General features: G+C 39.2%; 1 protein-coding gene across 7 annotated transcripts in view; it reads left to right on the top strand.

Moving 5' to 3' along the window:
* NEK11 (NIMA related kinase 11) overlaps nt 1–20311 on the top strand; it is a 155790-nt gene that overhangs the window by 42332 nt on the left and 93147 nt on the right. For all 7 annotated transcript variants that reach the window (XR_012638255.1, XR_012638256.1, XM_074945572.1 and 4 more), the window contains exons 3-6: nt 6780–6945; nt 11825–11943; nt 17310–17374; nt 19007–19133. Coding sequence is in view for 5 of the 7 variants with exons in the window: in XM_074945572.1 (XP_074801673.1) it covers nt 6780–6945; nt 11825–11943; nt 17310–17374; nt 19007–19133 (477 nt within the window). In the remaining 2 variants the exon portion in view is untranslated. The remainder of the gene's footprint in view (nt 1–6779; nt 6946–11824; nt 11944–17309; nt 17375–19006; nt 19134–20311) is intronic.

The raw sequence follows: 20311 nt of genomic DNA, 5'->3' as shown, positions 1-20311 counted from the left end.
ATCAATAAAAAATGATAGAAAGGGCTTTCTCCTCCCAAGATATGAGTGCACTTCAATACAAGAGTTTTTCAGTTTCAGCCAGCTCAGGGTTGAGATTGGGGTAACAAAATACCAGTAAATTGCCAGGTCGGGTTTATATTTATTATTTTATACTCAATAAAAATTGCAGGAGTAACATGCTTACCCAGGATGAAGAGTTGATTCCTCAATTGATTTATGCTGGCCTGATCCCAGTGCTACTATCAGATTGGTGAGGTTTCCCTGTAGTGGTGACACTGCTGTAGCCAATGGGGTGATTGGTCCTTTAGGACTTTGAAGAACCTTTACATACTGTTATAGTTTCCAGTGATATATTTTCTAGTGCTTTGTGCTGTCTTAAATGCCTCTAAGAATAGGGCTCCCGCCACTTTGAGGAAAATCATTCCACATACTCTTAAAGATCTATGTCAGGAAAACTTTCCCTGATTTTTAGTGTAAAACTCCCTTTCTAAATTTCAGCCAGTTACTCCAGTTTATATCCTCTTTTACTGTGCTGTCTCTATTCAGTTTTATGCCCTTCAAAGATTAGTACACTTATCAGGTATCTTGAGACTTAGCTAATCTAGATATATATTACATGCAAAAAACTGCCTTAAATGAATATTAAGACTGAAAAGTCAAGCACTCCAAAATTGACACCCATATGAGTCATCAGCAGGGGTATGAACATTTGGGAACTGTAAGGGGCTGGAGCGTGGTGGAATCTTTGAAGATTTTAACTGCTGAACTCTAGGAAATCTCTACAGAGCATAAGTGAACTATGATTTTTCAAAGGCTTAACCAAATTTGGTTGGATTTTCATCAGATCATTAAAAGGCACATCTCTCATAAAAATAGCCTCCTGCTGCTCCAAAAAATGGGTGCTAGAGCTTCTCAAAGAAAAGGTTGCTGGAATTTTTTAAATTTGGATGAAATTTTTCTAAAAAATTCAGCCTGAGGCAGTTACCTAGCATGTAAAACTTCAGCACAAACAGTTAAAGTTTGGCAAAGTTATAAGCAACTGAAAGGGTCTTACAGTGGGAAGTGTCAGGCAGCCTTTGGTACTAAACCTGCCTATAATTAGTTCTGTACACTTTCCTTCAAACCAATGAATTATTCTGGCCCCTCAGTCATTCTTATTGCTCTTCTCTGAACTCCCACCAACTTCTCTTTAATTTTGGTAATGACCAAAATGCAAATTCCAGATGTGGGCTCACCAGAGTCCTAAAGAGAACGACTGTTATCTCCCATCAAAATACATAATAATATGTGCATGGCAGAATCTTGCCCATATGCTCAGGGTTCAGCTGATCGCCATATTTGAGGTCGGGAAGGAATTTTCCTCCAGGGCAGATTGGAAGAGGCTCTGGAGGTTTTTCGCTTTCCTCTGTAGCATGGGGCACGGGTCACTTGCTGGAGGATTCTCTGCTCCTTGAAGTCTTTAAACCATGATTTGAGACTTCAGTAGCTCAGACGTAGGTGAGAGGTTTTTCACAGGAGTGGGTGGGTGAGATTCTGTGGCCTGTGTTGTGCAGGAGGTTAGACTAGATGATCATAATGGTCCCTTCTGACCTTAATATCTATGAATCTGTGTTTTAAAGTGAATAGTTTAAAAACATTTCAGTTTGCCTGATTGCATCTTTTTTTAAATGGTTCATTGCTTGTGGATTTTCATCAGATGGACTGCAAGTACTATAGGTGTACCATGTACAGTGTCTAACTTGCACTTTAATTTAGACCAGCCTTATATTGGCAGTCAGCACCTTATAAAAATAAGCACTTTGTTTTGTCTCCTTAGAAGTTCAAGGTTGGCAGTTTTTTTGCTAGAGGGTTGTACTATTTGACGATAAAATGTTTTTGGGTTTGGTTTTTTTATGTTCACTAACATTTCTTTTTTCCTAAGAGAAAAGCATATGAGGAGATGTTAAATCTGCAAGGGTTGTCAAAGTTGAGAATTCTGACAGGCTTTCAGATCATGGAAATGTAGAAGATATTTTTCCTTGCTTGGCAGGGTAGCCATACTTGTCTTATAAGTATGGTGGTCTGGGAGATCCTGAGCATGTGAATGCATACTATCAGTATTGATCAATGCAGATAGTTCACCACAAGATTTCTTAAATTCGAATCTACCTGGCAGCATATAGCTACATGTGTTTTTTGTAACGGATAAAAAGTAGAAGTATGCAGTTTGTTTCCTGGACTGAATTATGAATGTCTAAAACCATGGGTTTATAACAACAGATGTTTGCAGATGCTTAAGCATGGGAGTGTGAATCAAGCTACTGCAACATAAACATGGGGAAATAGTTTTACTTTGTGTAATGACACATCCACTCCCAGTCTTTATTCAAGCCTAAGTTAATGGTGTCCAGTTTGCAAATTAATTCCAATTCAGCAATTTCCCCCCCACACACACACTGTTCCTCACATGTTCTTGTCAACTGCTGGAAATGGCCCACCTTAATTATCACTACAAAAGGTTTTTTTCCTCTCCTGCTGGTAATAGCTCACCTTACCTGATCTCTCTCTTTACAGTGTGTATGGTAACACCCATTGTTTCATGTTCTCTGTGTATATAAAATCTCCCCACTGTATTTTCCACTGCATGCATCTGATGAAGTGAGCTGTAGGTCACGAAAGCTTATGCTCAAATAAATTTGTTAGTCTCTAAGGTGCCACAAGTACCCCTTTTCTTTTTGCAGATACAGACTAACACAGCTGCTACTCTAAAACCTGAGAGTATTTTGGTGACTGGCAAACATTCCTGGAAAAAAAATAAACAGTAAAAATCACATTTTTCCAGAAATTTTGCATAGTATGCCTCATCAAATTGTATGTCCCTTTTGCTCAAAAACTACATCACCCACCAACTTCAAAATTCACCCTTTTGAAGAGGGGGTGTCAGCCACCCCCTCTTTTGAATTACAAGGCTTTCTGAAATCTTTTGGCCCTTCTCTTCAAAAGTGACAATTTCTACTTAAGTAAAAAAAAGCACCAAAAAGAGGCTGCTGAATTGGAGAGGGAAAGAGAAAGAGAGAGACTTCTTCCATCTAAATAATCTTTGGCTTAGGGGGATAAGCACTGGGCTGGGAGCCAGATGACCACAAATTCAAGTCTTACTTCTTTTGGACTGGTTTTAATAATTTTATATTTTCTTCACAGTCATTATTGAGCAAGCCCTTATATGCCTATCTTAGGAGTAAGGCAAGTATTATTTCCCCCCATTTTACAGATCAGACAACTGAGGATCTGAGTTGCAAAAGGCCACCTCTGGCAGGAATAGTGTTTACGTTGCTACTGTTGCAAAACCAAATCTCATCCATTTAGCTACACTGCATCTCAGAAAGTTTAGGTTAAAGCTATATAGTTGGTTTTGCTCTCTCTAAAATGGGAGTCCCAGTCTACTCCCTCCACTATGACTCTCAGGTCTGACTCTTGTCCCGTCTGCGTTCCAATCAGGCAGTTTGCACTCCTCTACTTTGTGTAAGAGCCAGCAGCGGGAACAATGAGAGCACAGGAGAGACAGTGTCCCTGCTCTCAATTCCAGTGCCCTCACCACAGCAGCCAGGAACAGCAATTGCAAGGAAAATTCTTCTCAGTTTCTACACCCCGGAATGGAGCATACTCATTAGCATGTAGAGTTTAGCTGCAAAACCCTAACAAGAGTCTACTAGGCATGTGCAAACTGTGATTTTTTACAAAGGCTTATAACTTGGTCAAATTTGAATAGTTTTTCACAGGAACATGAGCAACAGCACATTCTTGGTGCCATGATGTCTCCCCTGCCAAATTTAAGTCAAAGTATGGAGGTACTAGAGCCTCTTAAAAAAGCAGTTCAAATAATTTTGATGACATATGGAATAAAAAATATTTTTCCTTTCCTTGTTCTTGGAAATGGCTCAGTTCTTTTTGCCGAAACTTTCCAAAACATTCAGCTTGAGGCAGACAGCTGGCATGGAAAATGTCAGCCCAAAAAGTTAGTTTGGCAAAGTAATAAACAACTGAACAGGGTGTTTTGTAATGGAAAGTGTTCGGCAAGCTTAACTAGAGACAGAACTATATGCCCATGATATATGCCTTACCTGTATAATACACTTTATGCACAGTAACTCCAACTGGTCTGTTTAATGTAGGCCAGGCCACTGTTTAGAGATGATTTATTTACCATTTCTTATTAAAAAGAAATTAAACTTTATTCCTGGAGACTGTCATCTGTTTTTGTTACCAGAATCCTGAGTTTGAGCTAATTTTCTTGACACTTTATTACCAATTCAAAAAGGCTGCTTTGCAGAAAGTATCTTCAAGTGTCTTTTTTATATTAAATATAGAAAAATCAAACATTTTATATGTATATAATGTGTGTGTGTGTATGTGTGTATATATATATATAACTACCCACGCAAACTTATAGTATAAATAAATTTAATCTTGATAGCTTTGCAAAATTTTGTTTCCCAAATGCAAGAAAGTTGCCAATTCTGGATATGAGTTAGCATTGTACAGTAGTAAACCAAAGCTCATTTATAAAAGTACAGCTTCTTGATTTGCTGCTCTGTGGTTGAATTTTAATAAGATAAACATCTGCCAGTTGTCTGACAGTTAATGGCAGCATCAAAATCACTGAGTGACTAAGGTGACAAGTTACCTTGACATGTCAGGTTTTTATTGCTGTCCTTGGCATTTAAGGATCATGTATAAAGTGATATTTAATGAAGACTCATTCTGTTTGTCAGTTCCATGACATGATCTGTGTGATGGAAGGAATAATGTCCTGATGTCAACTTAAGATGAGAAGATTGCAGTAGATATTACCTGTCTTAATAGCACAGAAGTAGTCTGAGGAGATGTAGGCAAATCAGATTGCATGTTTTATCATCAGGCTGCCAGATGGAGCTTAGGTGAGTTTATGTGAAAATTCAGGCACTGTAACTCAGTAACTGATGGGTTGTGTTTGGGGGAAAAAATCACTTATGGGGATTTACTATATTCACTCCTCAGAGCAAGTGAATTTCTCTAGTTTGTGTAAAATTCTATTACTGTCATGTTTAATTACTGCAACTTTACAAATATGTAGCAGGGAACAGCAAATTATTTAAAAAAACCAATATGAACACATCATTTCAGCTTGGAATATACCTTTAATTTATTCAAAAGTCACTGGAAATTCATAAATTTTGCTTCAGTAAAATACAGTAATATTCTCCATATGCTCAAAAGGCTTCTTCAGCTACAGATCAGCATTGTATATTCTCTAGTTCCTGGTTCAAGTATATGAAAATGCACACCTTATTTGATACACATACATTTTTCTTTCTTAAATATTTGAACAAGAAAATCATAGTAAGAGTTAATATTCACTTCTGTAGCCCTGTCATCACAAAGTGTTTTTCCAATAATTATTAAGTTTCACAACACTCTGGAAGTAGATAGAGATGGGTCTGAGTGCCAAATCCAGCCATGAGTCATTCACATGCTTAACTTTACATTCATGCATAGCCCCATTGATTTTGCAGGATTGGAGAAGTTTAGGTCCTCCAGAACCAATCTTTGACCCCAAAGTTTGGTAATTTTGAATATGGAATTTTGCTTCGAACCCTGTAGTCAGTATTTGTACTTCTTAGTTTGGCGGGGTTCAGGTCCTGGCCAGTCTCTAGTTGGTATTATTATCCCGATTTCATAGATGGGAAGACGGAGGCATACAAAAGATAAAGTGACTTCCTCATGCTCACATAGCAAGACAGTAGCAGAACTATGAATACAAGCCGGACTCCCTATTTCATGTTTAAATCTCTAATTTATGTTGCTTCTCAATAGTGTTTATAAAATGTAATATCTGTTTTTTTCCCTGTACAGTAACTCCTAACTTAAAGTCGTCCTGGTTAATGTTGTTTCGTTGTTACATTGCTGATCAATTAGGGAATATGCTCATTTAAAGTTGTGCAATGCTCCCTTATAACGTCGTTTGGCAGCTGCCTGCTTTGTCCACTGCTTGCAGGAAGAGCAGCCCATTGCAGCTAGCTTGTGGGGGCTTGGAACCAGGGTGGACCGGCAGCTCCCCATCAGCTCCCCGCTTCCCTAAGTTCCCTGTGAAGCAGCCGCCCAGCAGGCTATCAACTGACTGCAGTTCAGCTGTCCCTCCCCCCACTGCCATGAGCTGCTCCTGCCCTCTGCCTTGGAGCTGCTCCCCAAGCCTCCTGCTTGCTGCGGGGGGGGGGGAGAAGAAGAGGGGGGCTAATGTCAGGGTGTCCCCCTCCCCCTTGCTCCTGCACCCCACTTACCCCATCTCCATAGAGCAGGGGACACACGACAGGGCTCAGGATGGAGGGAGCTTCCTGGCAGAAGCTGTGGTCTCAGCTTGCTGATTAACTTAACAAGGCAGTGTATTTAAGAGTGGGTCAGCTACTTAAAGGGGAAATGCGCATCTCCCTCTCTCTCTCTCACACTCACACACACACACTGTGTGTCTCTATCTCTGTCTGCCATGCTGTCTCCCTTCCTGCCATTCCTGCTGCCTTGTAGAGTGTGAGGCTACATTAACAACGACCATTTTAATATCTAGCATGTTTGCCAATATTTTACTGTAGTGTCTTTATATTTACTTGATATTGCCTGATCACTTCACATTACAAAGCCAGATCAAACTTATTCCAGTTAAAGGTCTGGTATTAAGATGTCATGATAGGAAACTATAACTGTGGCTGAAGCTTTATTTGATGTTGTATATTGCTGCTTTTATTAATTTGAGGGATCTTTTTTTCCAGAAAGGTTCTAAAGGAAATCTCTGTTGGAGACCTCAACCCCAATGAAACAGTTGAAGCAAATCTAGAAGCACAACTACTCTCCAAGCTAGATCACCCAGCCATTGTCAAGTTTTATGCGAGCTTTGTGGAACGAGAGAGTTTCTGCATCATCACTGAATACTGTGAGGTAAGACTTCTTGTAAATTATTCTGAACAAATTAGAGGCAGTGTGTTTCTCAAAATAGGCCTTTTAGAAGACTTAGTTCATAACATTATTTATTTGCAGTATCATCTGCTATTTAGTAGGCACATTCCAAACACTTAAGAAAGATGGTCCTGCTCTGTGAAGCTCATAGACTAAGGATAAAATGAGTAGACTGACATCAGGGGAAGGGGAATAACAATAGGTAATTTAAATGCAAACCAGTTTGATTCACTGTAGGCAGCATAACATAAGTGGGTCTTTAAGACGAACTTAAATGTGGATAGAGTAGCGCCCTTCTGGATGAGCTCAGGGAGGTTGTACCATGTATAGGGGGCTGTATGGAAAAAGGCATGGAGATCTGACAAATGGGCAGATGAAGCCAGGAGTGTTGGCAGAGTGCGGGGAATTGGGGCGGATATTATTAAATTTGTTAAGAGAGGATAAATAGAGTGGGGCAGAGTTATGTAGCTTTTTGAAGGTGGCGACAAAAAGCTTAAATTTGAAATGATGTTGGATAGGAAACCAGTGGAGGGATTCAAAGAGGGGAGTTATATGATCAAACTGATAGGAAAGGAAAATGAATTTAGTATCGGTATTTGCATGGACTGAAAGGTGGGCTTTGGTTGTATATGGGAGGCCAGTGTGGAGAGGATGCTATGGTGGTATAAAGCAGAGTATAAAATGAGGGCCTGAATGCGACATTTGGCTGTGAGGATGGATACACAACTTGCTTGTCCATTACAAAGGATGTTCCTCATTGTTAATGCAACTGTATTTCTACTTCACACAGACTTGCTATCGCACTTCTATTATAATAATTTATGGAAAATGCAGAATTCTGGTATGAATCATACAACATTTTAAGCTTCTGTTCCCATTTTTTGTGAATTCCACATTTGGTTCATGGCAGGTTGAAAGACTTAGATAAAATATATTGTAAGGTTTTAAAATGAAATTGTAAAAAAAAACCAACCAAGTCTAACCTTTTAATATTCTTTAAAAATTTTCCACCCAACTCAAAATGTGCAGTTATCCTGGATGCTTTTATCTATAACTTGGCTATTACTTTCCGGCTAGTATCACAAATGGATTTTGTGCTGGAAAAATCACATTGTTGCAAGCGTCCAAATTTGGTCTTAACAATTAAGAAAATAAAATTCCATCGAATCAAAAATTAATTCACTCCTTAAAGTAACTTTGTTGATAATTAACTGTTCTTTTATTGTTGGTCTGGTCAAGTTTGTTCTGGAAATGACATAGTTTTTTCAAAGTTGTGAGACAGTGAATAACTGTCACTCTGTTGATCCAACATGTGTTACAAAAGGACTCTGATAAGTTGCAAATAACGCTTAACGGGGTATTTCTGTATAGTCAGATACCTATGGAACTGACGTATAAAATTAGGGAAAAGTCAAGTCAAGGGCCTAGATTCTTCCCTGTGTTAGGGCTACTTTTTACTGTGCCACTGGTACAAAGTGGCCCTAAAGCCAGAATAACTAGCCACAGGCACATCATACCAATGTAGGGGCTTTCTCTTCCTCTAATGCTGTAGAGCTTGCATAATGGATCCTATACCCAGCCCCTCCCTCGAGCTGGTATAGAAAGAATGGCTGAAGGAAAAGGGCATGGCAGGGACTCCCCTGCACCCAGACAATCACCAGCTGCTGCAACATGCCCTTCAGGTTATATGTAACCTGGGCAAGTAAAAGCAGCCTTCAGGCTGCTCTAATGTGGACTAAGAAAGCAGAAAATGTACTTCTATATTTGCATAGTTCTAATACAGCTTTATATGTAAGGGCATACAGAGCTTTTCACCTAAAAGTTGTCTGTTTAAATCCTGCCTAAATTAATGGTGAGCAAAATTTGCTGCCACCTGATGGGTGTTTGGAAGCTTACTGTGTTCTATGTCCAGTTTCTAATGCACAGAACTACTTCCACAATTGGCAGTAATTGGTACCCTAGCTGACAGGTTAAGAAGAAAGACCAATCATTACGTTAGCATGGGAAGATGAGGTACCCCTTGTTCTATTTCTTCCAAACTACTGTGGCTTTGAACCTTGCTGATGGAACAGTGCGGTGCAAGCCTCCCATGCAGCTGCCTGAAGCTGTGCCTGTTCTATGAATAACAAAGTACTTCAGTCTGGCACTTTTCATCAGTGCTAACGACACTCGCAATTATAGAAGAGAAGTGTGTGTGTTCTGGTTTGTTTTTGTGGACTTCTTTGGTGGGTGACCCATTTCAAATATTTTAAGGCAATATAAAAACAGTCACGTCAATCTGATTTCAAACGAAAGTACCTAGATGAACCTCTGATTCTATTTTGGTGCCTAAAACTGGACATCAGCGAAAGATAATTCTTAAAAACAATAATGGATTACTTCCCCTAAATGACATATGATTTTTTTTAATACAACAATGAAATGTAAAACATAAGTCATTACATTCTCAAAAGAAAAATAACTTCATTTCCTTTCTTCAGTGCAGTTTCAGTTCAGCCTGAAATACACATTCTCTAAGGAAAATTAGCAACTTTAGTCACGAATGCTTGTTCACATTATCAATCATAAAAGCCAAAAAAGCAAATCCCGTTTGAAAATAGTTATTACTGCATGTTATACAATATTCATGAAATTTAAATGTCTGAAGTAGCTTGACATCTTCCTTGTCCTTTGCTTTATTTCCTTCTCTCCTGAACATTAATATACTGACCTTCCCAAACACAAAATAGGAAGAGTGCACTTCTTCAGGGTTTCCTGGCAACAACATTTCAGAGTTGTTTTTCTTGAGCAGTTTTTCCTAAGGTACTTACCTTTTACACAGAATCAAGCTTAGAACAATTTGTAGGTCATTGAAGCCAATCTTTTAAGCATGAAGGCGGAACATTATTTCAAAATGGTTATGTTAGGACAGGGAGGAAGAGTGGGTGGAGCATGGTCCGCTGTGGTAATCCCCATCAGGTGTATGGTCCTTATGGGACCATAACCAGCTGGAACAAGTTAGAGCAGGCACTTTGGAGTCGGGTGGGGAATCAAGGAGCTGTCACTGGTTGTGAGTTCTGAGCTTCTTTTCTTTTCTCTTCTCCCTCTTCTGGACTGGCTTGGTTGGCTCCATGGGATAGGGGAACTATCCCTTTCTAGGTACATCACTAGGCTCAGGCAGAGCCCATCTAGCTAACCTGTGGAAAAACAGGTAACAGAGAAACTAGTACTACTATCTCCTACCTACCTCATCATAGAAGGCAATGAGGTTGGTCAGGCATGACTTGCCCTCGGTGAATCCATGTTGACTGTTCCTGATCACCTTCCTCTCCTCCAAGTGCTTCAAAATGGATTCCTTGAGGACCTGCTCCATGATTTTTGCAGGGACTGAGGTGAGACTGATGGATCTGTAGTTCCCTGGATTCTCCTTCTTCCCTTTTTAAAAGATGGGCACTACATTTTCCATTTTCTAATAATCCGGGACCTCCCCTGATCGCCATGAGTTTTCAAAGATAATGGCTAATGGCTGTGCAATCACATCAGCCAACACCCTTAGCATCCTCAGATGCATTAGATCCGGCCCCATGGACTTGTGCATGTCCAGCTTTTCTAAATAGTCCTTAACCTGTTCTTTCACCACTGAGGGCTGCTCACCTCCTCCCCCATACTATGCTGCCCAGTGCAGCAGTCTGGGAGCAGAACCTTGTCTGTGAAGACCGAGGCAAAAACAGCATTGAATACTTCAGCTTTTTCCACATCATCTGTCACTAAGTTGCCTCCCCCATTCAGTAAGGGTCCTACACTTTCACTGAACACCTTCTTGTTGCTAACATACCTGTAAAAACCCTTCTTGTTACCCTTCACATTCCTTGCCAACTGCAACTCCAATTGTGCTTTGGACTTCCTGATTACACCCCTGCATGCTTGAGCAATATCTTTATACTCCTCCCTAGTCATCTGTCCAAGTTTCCACTTCTTGTAAGCTTCCTTTTTGTGTTTAAGCTCACCGAAGATTTCTCTGTTAAGCCAAGCTGGTCGCCTGCCATATTTGCTATTCTTTCTGCACATTGGGATGGTTTGTTCTTGTGCCCTCAATAAGGCTTCTTTAAAATACAGCCAGCTCTCCTGGACTCCTTTCCCCCTCATATTAGCTTCCCAGGGGATCCTGCCCATCAGTTCCCTGAAGGAGTCAAAGTCTGCTTTTCTGAAGTCCAGAGTCCATATTCTGCTGCTCTCCTTTCTTCCTTTTGTCAGGATCCTGAACTTGACCATCTCATGGTCACTGCTGGCCAGGTAGCCACCCACTTCTACTTTCCCTACCAGTTCTTCCCTGTTTGTGACCTGCAGCTCACGAAGATCCCGGCCCCTAGTTGGTTCCTTCAGCACTTGCGCCAGGAAGTTGTCCCCAGCACTCTCCAAAAACTTCATGGATTGTCTGTGCACGACTGTATTGCTCTCCCAGCAGATGTCAGGGTTATAGAAGTCCCCCATGAGAACCAGGGCCTGTGATCTGGAAACATCTCTTAGTTTTCTGAAGAAAGCCTCGTCTACCTCATCCTCCCGGTCTGGTGGTCTGTAACAGATGCCCACCACGACATCTCCCTTGTTGCTCTCGCCTATAAACTTAACCCAAAGACTCATGGTCTTCAATATCTCTAACTGGAAGGTTGTTTTCCTTTTAGGCTGCATGTATTTTGAAAAATTGTATTAAACAGAATTTTTAGAAAGCTACATTGATAAAGATCAGCATTAGAATTAAAGGATGTGTCCTCTAGCCAATATCCCTCTGGGTCTCAGATAACAACTGAGTCTTATATTTTGGCATAAGAAGAAATGTTTATAACCCTTCTCTTAAACATGCAAATATCCTCCAATGTTTCAGGGTCGAGATCTAGACTGCAAAATTCAAGAATACAAAGAAGCCAAGAAAATATTCACTGAAAGCCAGATAATAGAATGGTTTATACAGTTGTTGCTTGGAGTCAACTATATGCATGAAAGGTACAGTAATTTACTTTAATTTGAGAGCAGTTAGGTGTGATATGACAGAGCAGACTTGTATTGGCTAATTACAGATATTCAAATGGAAATAAAACCCTGCTGATTATTTTTTTCTTTGACATAAAACACTTTTGAATTAATATAGTATGTGTAACGTGGTGATTGAAAAACCATTTTGCAAGAACAGTGCATTTTTGAAGGGTCTGACCCTTCAATATCTATACTTCTGTTTCAACCTATCATCTAGCAATATTATGATGACCCTCTTTTAGCAGTAGTCATCATTTGCAGACCTTTATTTTCTAAGATCCAGGTGACAGCCTTGAGAATATAGAGTAGAATCAAAACAGTTAATCAAATCTTGTGATTAAAACAAATATTCAGCCTTATAAGAGAGAGAACACATCTTAAACATAAAGAGTAAAATTTATCTCTGGAGCAACTCCATTAATATAAATGAAGTTACCTCAGGGATAAATTTAGCCTAATGTTCCTCATTTTGGATATGTGTTTGAAGGCACTTACTACTTTCATTAGTACATCAACGACTTAACCTAAAAAAATACTGCGGGTGACTCAGGCAATTATGTTTCGAATCTCTAAGTGATGAGCATATTTTTATAACTAATAATGTAAGATCCATGACACCAGAGGAAATAAATTAGTCATTCCACAAAGTTCCACAGGTTATTTATTTCAAATCTACTTATAAGGTCCACTTATTCTTCTCTAGTCTAGAGATGTGAAGAGAGAAATAATGATTCCACTCAAAGGCTGAATGGCTTTGTCTAGGCTAGATAAATTTGGCAAGCTGACCACTGTTTGGTCTCACCAGCACATCTGTAACACCCCTCCACCTTCATGTCCACACACAATTGCTCCCAGCAATCTGCAGACAGTTGAACTACTATTTGGATTAGTTTTGCTTTGAGCAAGGCTAGCCACCGTATGATATTCTACCTAGCCAGTCTCCACTAATGTACTCCCAATATGGACAGTGATTTCTGGCATACTAACCCTGGTGGTGCAAATAGTCCTATCAGTGTACTGGACACTACTTAGGTAGCTTGTCTAGTCCACTTTTTCACATTTCATTACACAGGTTAAGTTTGACCTAGATGGGACTCCTCACATGCTGAAAGTTACGCATGGGCTAAAGTGCTTTGCTGGATCAGGATCAGCGCACTCAGCACTTTGCAGGATTAAGCCCTAGGAGAGCAGACACGGGATGAGAGACTCCTTTCTCTGTGGCTTTTGAGAAGTTCTAGAGCAGGGAGCCTAACTTTCAGCATCTTCCCTTTTTCTCTCTTTTTCATCAAAGTTGTTTGTGGCTGTTGGCAACACTGAAGTACCATGGTGATGAGCTTGATATAATATCCTATATAGCTAGCTCTACCCTCCCAAATCCCAGCATATTTCATCCTCCTATACTCAAAGACTTTGACCCATGCCAGTCTTTTAGGGATAAGAATCCCCTAGCTGTGCAGGCAGTTATTTTAGCAGAGGTTGGTACCTTTGCCTATACATCTACAGACTGTGCTGATGAGAGCATGATGGATAGAGGTCTTTGCTTTGAGTGCTGCCTTTCAGATTATCCAAGCAGTGCTTTCCCAGCATTTGCCTCAGACAGAAAAAGAGGAATAGAATTGAAATGAAAAACCTCAACATCTAATTAAACTACCAATTTTCTTTTTCAAACTCCAGTTGGAGAATTAGGCATTAGGAATGCTGATATCCTGGAAAGACAGTTTTGTGTGAAACCCTTACTTAAACATATATACATGAAATAAGGGGATACACTATGTAATAAAGTGAGAATAAAAAAGCTTTGCTGTCCTAGGCTCTTAACTTCTGTCTTTCCCCTGTGACTTTCATCTCTCTCTATGCCTTCTATATCTCAGGTTCCCCCTCATGTGCCTTTTATCAGCTTTCTCCCTGTACTGTATTTTTCTTGTCTTCCACTTGGTCTGCAAATAAATCTTTAGAACTCTCTCTGGTAAATAAACCTCCCTTGGTAAATAAATGTATTAAACTACTGGGCTTCCTGAGAAGTACAGTTTAATTCTCCAGTGGCAGCAACAATTTGAGTTTTGAATAGCTATTTATTTTCTCTCTTTGAGTCATCACTGTTTAATGGCACTTCCCCAACCATGCTCAGATAGTTTGACAATTTTTATTTGCATTCCTTTTAATGTGTCATATATTTGTATATAGATGCACATTTTAAAAATTATTCTGTACCTTTCTGGTATTGCTTTATTATCATGCACCATAAAAACTACATAGCAAGAATGTAAATATGTGGACTTTTTAATAAGTCTATAACAGGCATCCATTCTAGGTACTAAAAATATAATTGCCAGCCTCTATGTATATGATTATACTGATTTCTTCTCTAACAATATGGAAAAATTATAGGACGCTTTTAATCATTTCCAGTTCTAGTGCGAAGACAACATGGCCCTAAAACCGGAAAACATGAGTATTCATAAACAATTGCATTTCATAATAAAAAAAAATTCCTTGGATAGTGTGAAGGAGAACTTTTGCTCAGGAGCATTTAAATTGCATACATCTATCCACATAGCTGAGCATGTGCCTACAGCTTAGCTGAAACTACTGGTTCAGTACTGTATTTAAAAATTCTATTTTCAAAACAAGATGTTTTTTGCTTTGGATTTTTGCAATGACAGTACAGATTAGAAAGATTTTCATCTTTTTCTTGTGCCTCACAAATCTCAAAGGGTATGATTATCTCATGGTGACCACACCACCTACTGTGTATTTTACATAATTGGAAGTTTTTTTGGATTTGAACTTGACAGCTAAATTGTCTAGAATAAATGGATGCACATCTCATCTATCATTAGTATAACAGAAGAGAGAAATAATGGTCTGTGTGCTTAATGGCCTTGTTTAGGTTAGAGAAAGTTAGCATGCTAACCACCATTTGGTCTAGCGCTTGCAACGCATCACATGTCCACACACAAAATTGCTCCTAACAGCATCCAGGCAATCACGCCATTGTTGAGACTTCTTTTGAGTAAAACTAATCACTATGTGGTCCTTCCCCTTGATAATTTCCACTAGAGCAGTTTCAAAATGGAATGATTTTGGCATGGTAGCCCCAATGGTGCAAATAGGCTTTCAACTACCATCCTACAGCGCACGAGGCACTGCCTAGATTACATGTCTGGTCTTTCCGCCTTCTACTACACAGGAGTCAAGTTTGCCAGAAGCCACTTAGCTCTACAAATAGTTCTTCACACTGTTCAAATTAGTTCCACAATATTTTCACAGCAGTAAACTTCACTCTGTTTCAGTTGGTAGCATATGGCAGAGGAAGCCTTATTCAGCATGAGCGGAGCATGTTGAAAAAAGTTCTTCCATACTTTTCTATGAAAATAGATTGTTTCTGTCTACTGCACCTTGAAGTATGGTGCTTTTATATGACAAGTGAGGATCAAATGCACAGTCTGTTGTACATAGGCATGGATAAATTTATAACATTTTTAATAACTAAATGTAGCCACATTTGAAGCCCACCCTTTGAAATCCAAATCCTACCCAGAAATCAGTGACTGGTTGTTTACTTCAGAGTTTCTTTGTGATGAATAGTAGACACAGAATGTATCCATCTGTACAAAGTGAGACATTTTATATAAAAATAAATATGTATACATATGTGATATAAAGATGAATGTCACTTTAAATAGCTTAATGTTCCTTGCTAATTTAATGCATGACAAATGCATGTATACTGCTTTAAAAAGTTGCTATAACAAGTATATTTCATTTCTTTATTTAGAAACCTTGGTAAATACCCATTGCATAATCCATTGATAATTCATTCTCATATTTTAATGCACTATAGAAACAAATTGGTTAACTATTATCCTTGATGACAAGAACTGGAAGAAGTAGTTGAAATATTAAAATACTATTGAAATCTTTTCTTTATATTTCACTAAGCATAAAGACTCATTTTTCAATCTGCAGTCTATAAATATACAATAATGCCTAATATTAGGTATTTATTATTTGTATTTTATTGTTTGTTATTTGTGAATCGTATATATTGGATTCAGTGAAATTACCTTTGTATCTCATGAAAAAAGTACTTTCCCAAAGATGTGGACTACATTGCTCAGTTAAATGATACATCAGAAGAAGTTATTGTCTCAATATGGAAAACATTTTAGAAATCACTACACTGTTTCAGTTCAGAGCACTTTAAAAATTTCAGGAAAAACAGGGCAATATTTGAAGACAGCTGAACAACGACTGTAGTCAGTTACCATATTTGATTTTATTGCTCACCCCTAAAGATTCTAGAGCCTCTGGTGCTCTCTTTATCTATTGTAAATGGTTGAAGAATTGGTCTCAATGAGACTACATGCAATACCAGTAACTGTAGGTATTGTAGACTGTTTTTCTAACTCCACTCGGGGGCAGATTATTGCCTGAAAGAACACTGTTGCATATGCCATGGACACTGCAGAAATCAAGTGGGCAAGGTAAGACCTAGATAGGATGGTGGGACGTGAGGGAGCCCTATGCGGGGAGAATTAACAGAAATTCCTTGAGCCTGTGATTTGAGTGTAATATAGATGATGGTGATTATTTTTTTTTTTTACTTCGTGGGGGGAGGAAGATAAGGGTGTCATGGGTAGAAATTTCAAGAAGTTGAGAAAATATGGTTACACACAGCACTACTCATGACTTATGGTGTCATGTGAATCTTTGAGGAACAGCTTGGTTAAAACTGATTGGAGAGACAGAGAAAGAGAGAGGAGAGAATGATATATATTTAATAGATATATATTGTTTTTTTCAAGGAACACTTTTTCCCTGAGAGGGGGTTCTCAGATCTTTGAGGATCCTCCACTTTTTAATTCCTCTATTCTGAAGTATCTCATGGTGAGGATTATCTTTCTGGCAGATGACATAACATAGCTCCCTTAAGAGCACCCAGATGGGTAAAAAGAGCAACGGGTTTTGTTCCCTTCCATCAAAGGCTGAATAGGTTACCTCTGCAGCTCACCTAATTCCTTACATCAGAGGAGTGAGCGATAGTCTCAAACTGTGATACCTGCATTCATGTGTTTTATGCTAGGTTCCTAGTTCCTAATATTGCAAATGACTGCACATGGATGCATTTCTGCACCCCAAGGAGCCCCATTGAAGGCAATGGAGCTAGATGCAGGTACAGGGATGTGCCTGTGTATTGTGAGTTGCAGGACTGGGTCCTAGTCTGCCAGGCTGGCCTTTAGTAACACAGTTCTAATGAAGGAAGTGGCTGGGTTAGTGCGTTTGACTATACTTTCCCCAGATCAGATGAAATTGAATTCCCCTTTGTGTTTCAGGCGAATACTTCACAGGGATTTAAAAGCCAAGAATGTTTTTTTGAAAAATAACCTTCTTAAAATTGGTAAGATTTCCTTACTTTCTTAGACGACTTCTAGTACTATAGAAAATTCCATCACAGATGTTATAAATATGTAGATTTAAATTAGATGGTATCTAGAGGTGTCTAATACACTGTATCTTTTTTGTTGTATAGTTCTAAAACTATGGTAATGCCTAGTTTTTGTGTATGGCTTTTTAACTTGGGGATGTCAACTTTTCATGCACAAGCATTTGAAAACAAAAGGATATCTTAAGGCATTATTTTATTTTGAACTTGATCTAGACTTGAGAAACAATGTATATCTTTTGTATAGAAGATTGATGACCAATTGATTTTTCTCCATGTTTGAAAAATCATTGCAAGTTTTTCTTGTAAAATCATTTTATGTCCTTATGAACATTCATTATAGATAATTAAAATGTGCATAGAATTTAGTCTCCAGCCTTTTCTAATAGTTATTTTTTATTTATAATAGTTATTTCCACCCATTACACCCTAGATTTACTAATCTTTAAATAAACTGGTTCTTTTTCATTTCAAAATGAAATATTTGTAGGAACATATTGCCAAGTCCTGTCAAGACACTAGAACTGAGAAAACTCTGGTCTCTCTTATTTTTATAATATGCAGTTGTCTTATTTTCAAAGATTGCACAATATTAACATTAATAAAATAATGCCCCTTTTCAAAATCTTTTCTGCTGAAATAATTGCAAAAGCAATAACTTTTCCCCCCTTATAAAACAGGTCTTGCCTTTTCTGTATAAGGGCATATGTTCTTGCACTGCATCTGTTTTATTCCCCTATGTAAGGGGGATAGGTGTACTGACTCTTATACTCAGTATGTTTGTGTCAGTCACAGCCATATTGTTAGTTAAATTTATTAGTAATTTTTGTTTACTACTTCTAAACATTCTTTTATATGAATATCATGGTAATGAAAGGTTCCAGACTGATATTGTAGCAATTTGATCTAAACTAATCTCTGATTTTCTACTGCACCCATCACCATGGTGACGAGGTGTCGAAATCCTCTATTTAAAAGGTACAGCATGCATAGGCATCAGCAGTGCAAAATTCTCCACACTGCCTAGACAATATGCCTTGGCCTTGAACTGTAGGAATCACAGCAAAAGGGGAGACAGAGTTTATTCTCCAGTCCCTTTCAATCCTTAGCATCTCTGCTGAGAGTATAAGCAACGTTGCCAGTTAGTGCTGCTTTCTGTGAGATGGATGGACATTATTCCATGGGGGAAAGGACTGACTCTGTCAAATCAATTTATAATATACCAGACAGCCATAAGATGGAAAAAACTTCTGTTTACTGTTAGCTTTGGCTGCATTTGAATCAACAGTGTAGAAGTGAAAAGTTCTCTATCTCATTACCAATACTCTGATCCATTCAATTACCCCAATTTTTGTGTTTCAAGAGGCAGATCTTTGCTGATAATTGTCATAGCTCCACTGATTTCAGCAGAGTTATGAGAATTCATACCAGCTGAGGATCTGGCCTCAAATTTTTTAAATAATATTAAATTATAAAATGTTATATTAAAGACACTCAAAGTAAGTTTAGAGTTCCTGATTTGATTTTTAGTCTAGATTTTCTTACCTACCTAGTATTTTTTTTAAAAAAATACAATTTTATTTTAAGGGGACTTCGGAGTTTCTCGTCTCTTGATGGGATCGTGTGATCTGGCAACTACGTTTACTGGGACACCTTACTACATGAGCCCAGAGGCACTGAAACATCAAGGTTATGACACAAAATCTGACATTTGGTGAGTGGGCAACATGCTGTTTGGACTGGAGTATTCATTTCTTTGTAATGAACAAGTCAATTAAAATGCATTGGTTTTCTAGGTCACTGTCTATTTGCTTGTATTATGTGCTTGCTATTTTTTTCTTTAAAATGTTTTTTGAATACAAAAGAAGTCAGGGCCACCTGGTTAGAATGCTTGACTACTCCATTAGAACTATTCAAAGGCATTTATTTCAGTTCATAGCTATGTTGCAATTTGGAGCTTTGTTCCTCATGTTTAGAAGTGAGTAGGCTGTTGTCATAGGACGAGCTGGGCCTTTAAGGGGAAGATCAGGCGCAGCCTCTGCCAGTACCTGTCTTTTCTTCCAGGTCAAGGAACTTGGTGGAGAAGGATCAGGTGATCATAGACCAGGAGCAAGGCCAGTTGGGAAGGGGGAGACAGAATAAAAGACAGGTTCCGTTCATTGGTGGGAGAAGTAAGAGGAGAGCAGCAGCTTGCTGTTAGGCTTTTTAGTGACTGGGATCTGGGAAAGGACCAATAATGGTTCCCCTTGCAAGGGCACCAGGAAGATCCTGTGAGGGGCTTGACTGAAGAAGCCTGGAAAGGGTACGGGGAGGAAGGAAACAGTAGGAGGTAGTCCTTGGATCCATGAAATAGAAATTTGTAGTGTGAGGACAGACAGATGTTTTGCACCACAGGGTCCTACGGTCAGATCCTAGAGTGGTGAGAGAGCTTGGGCTCACCTATTGTGTCACTGAGGGCTTGGCTACACTTGCAAGTTAGAGCGCATTAAGTCAGCCCCGGACGTCCTAACTCCTGAGGTGTCCACACTGGCAAGGCATGTAAGCTGGCAAGGCTGGAGCGCCCCTGGTAATCCACCTCCATGAGAAGCATAGAGCTTGCTCCGCCCTGGCTGAAATGCCGGGGTGTCAGTGTGGGCGACATGTTGCATTACTGTGCTGTGATTGGACTCCGGAAACATCCCATAATCCCTTGAAGTCAAGTGGCCACTCTGGTCATTGTTTTGAACTCGGCTGCAGGCATGCGGATATCCCCTTTCAAAGCTCTGTTTCTGACAGCCAGCATGCTTATCTGCTCTGGGACACAAAACAAACCATTACTGTGGAATGCTCCTGCTGCAGAGGCAGGCATTTGTGCCTGTGTCTGAGAGAGAGAGGTGGGGGTGGGGGCTGTTG

This window comes from Natator depressus, chromosome 2 (genome assembly GCF_965152275.1).
Source record: "Natator depressus isolate rNatDep1 chromosome 2, rNatDep2.hap1, whole genome shotgun sequence".
Lineage (NCBI taxonomy): Eukaryota > Metazoa > Chordata > Testudines > Cheloniidae > Natator > Natator depressus.
This window is presented reverse-complemented; position numbering and strand designations above follow the sequence as displayed.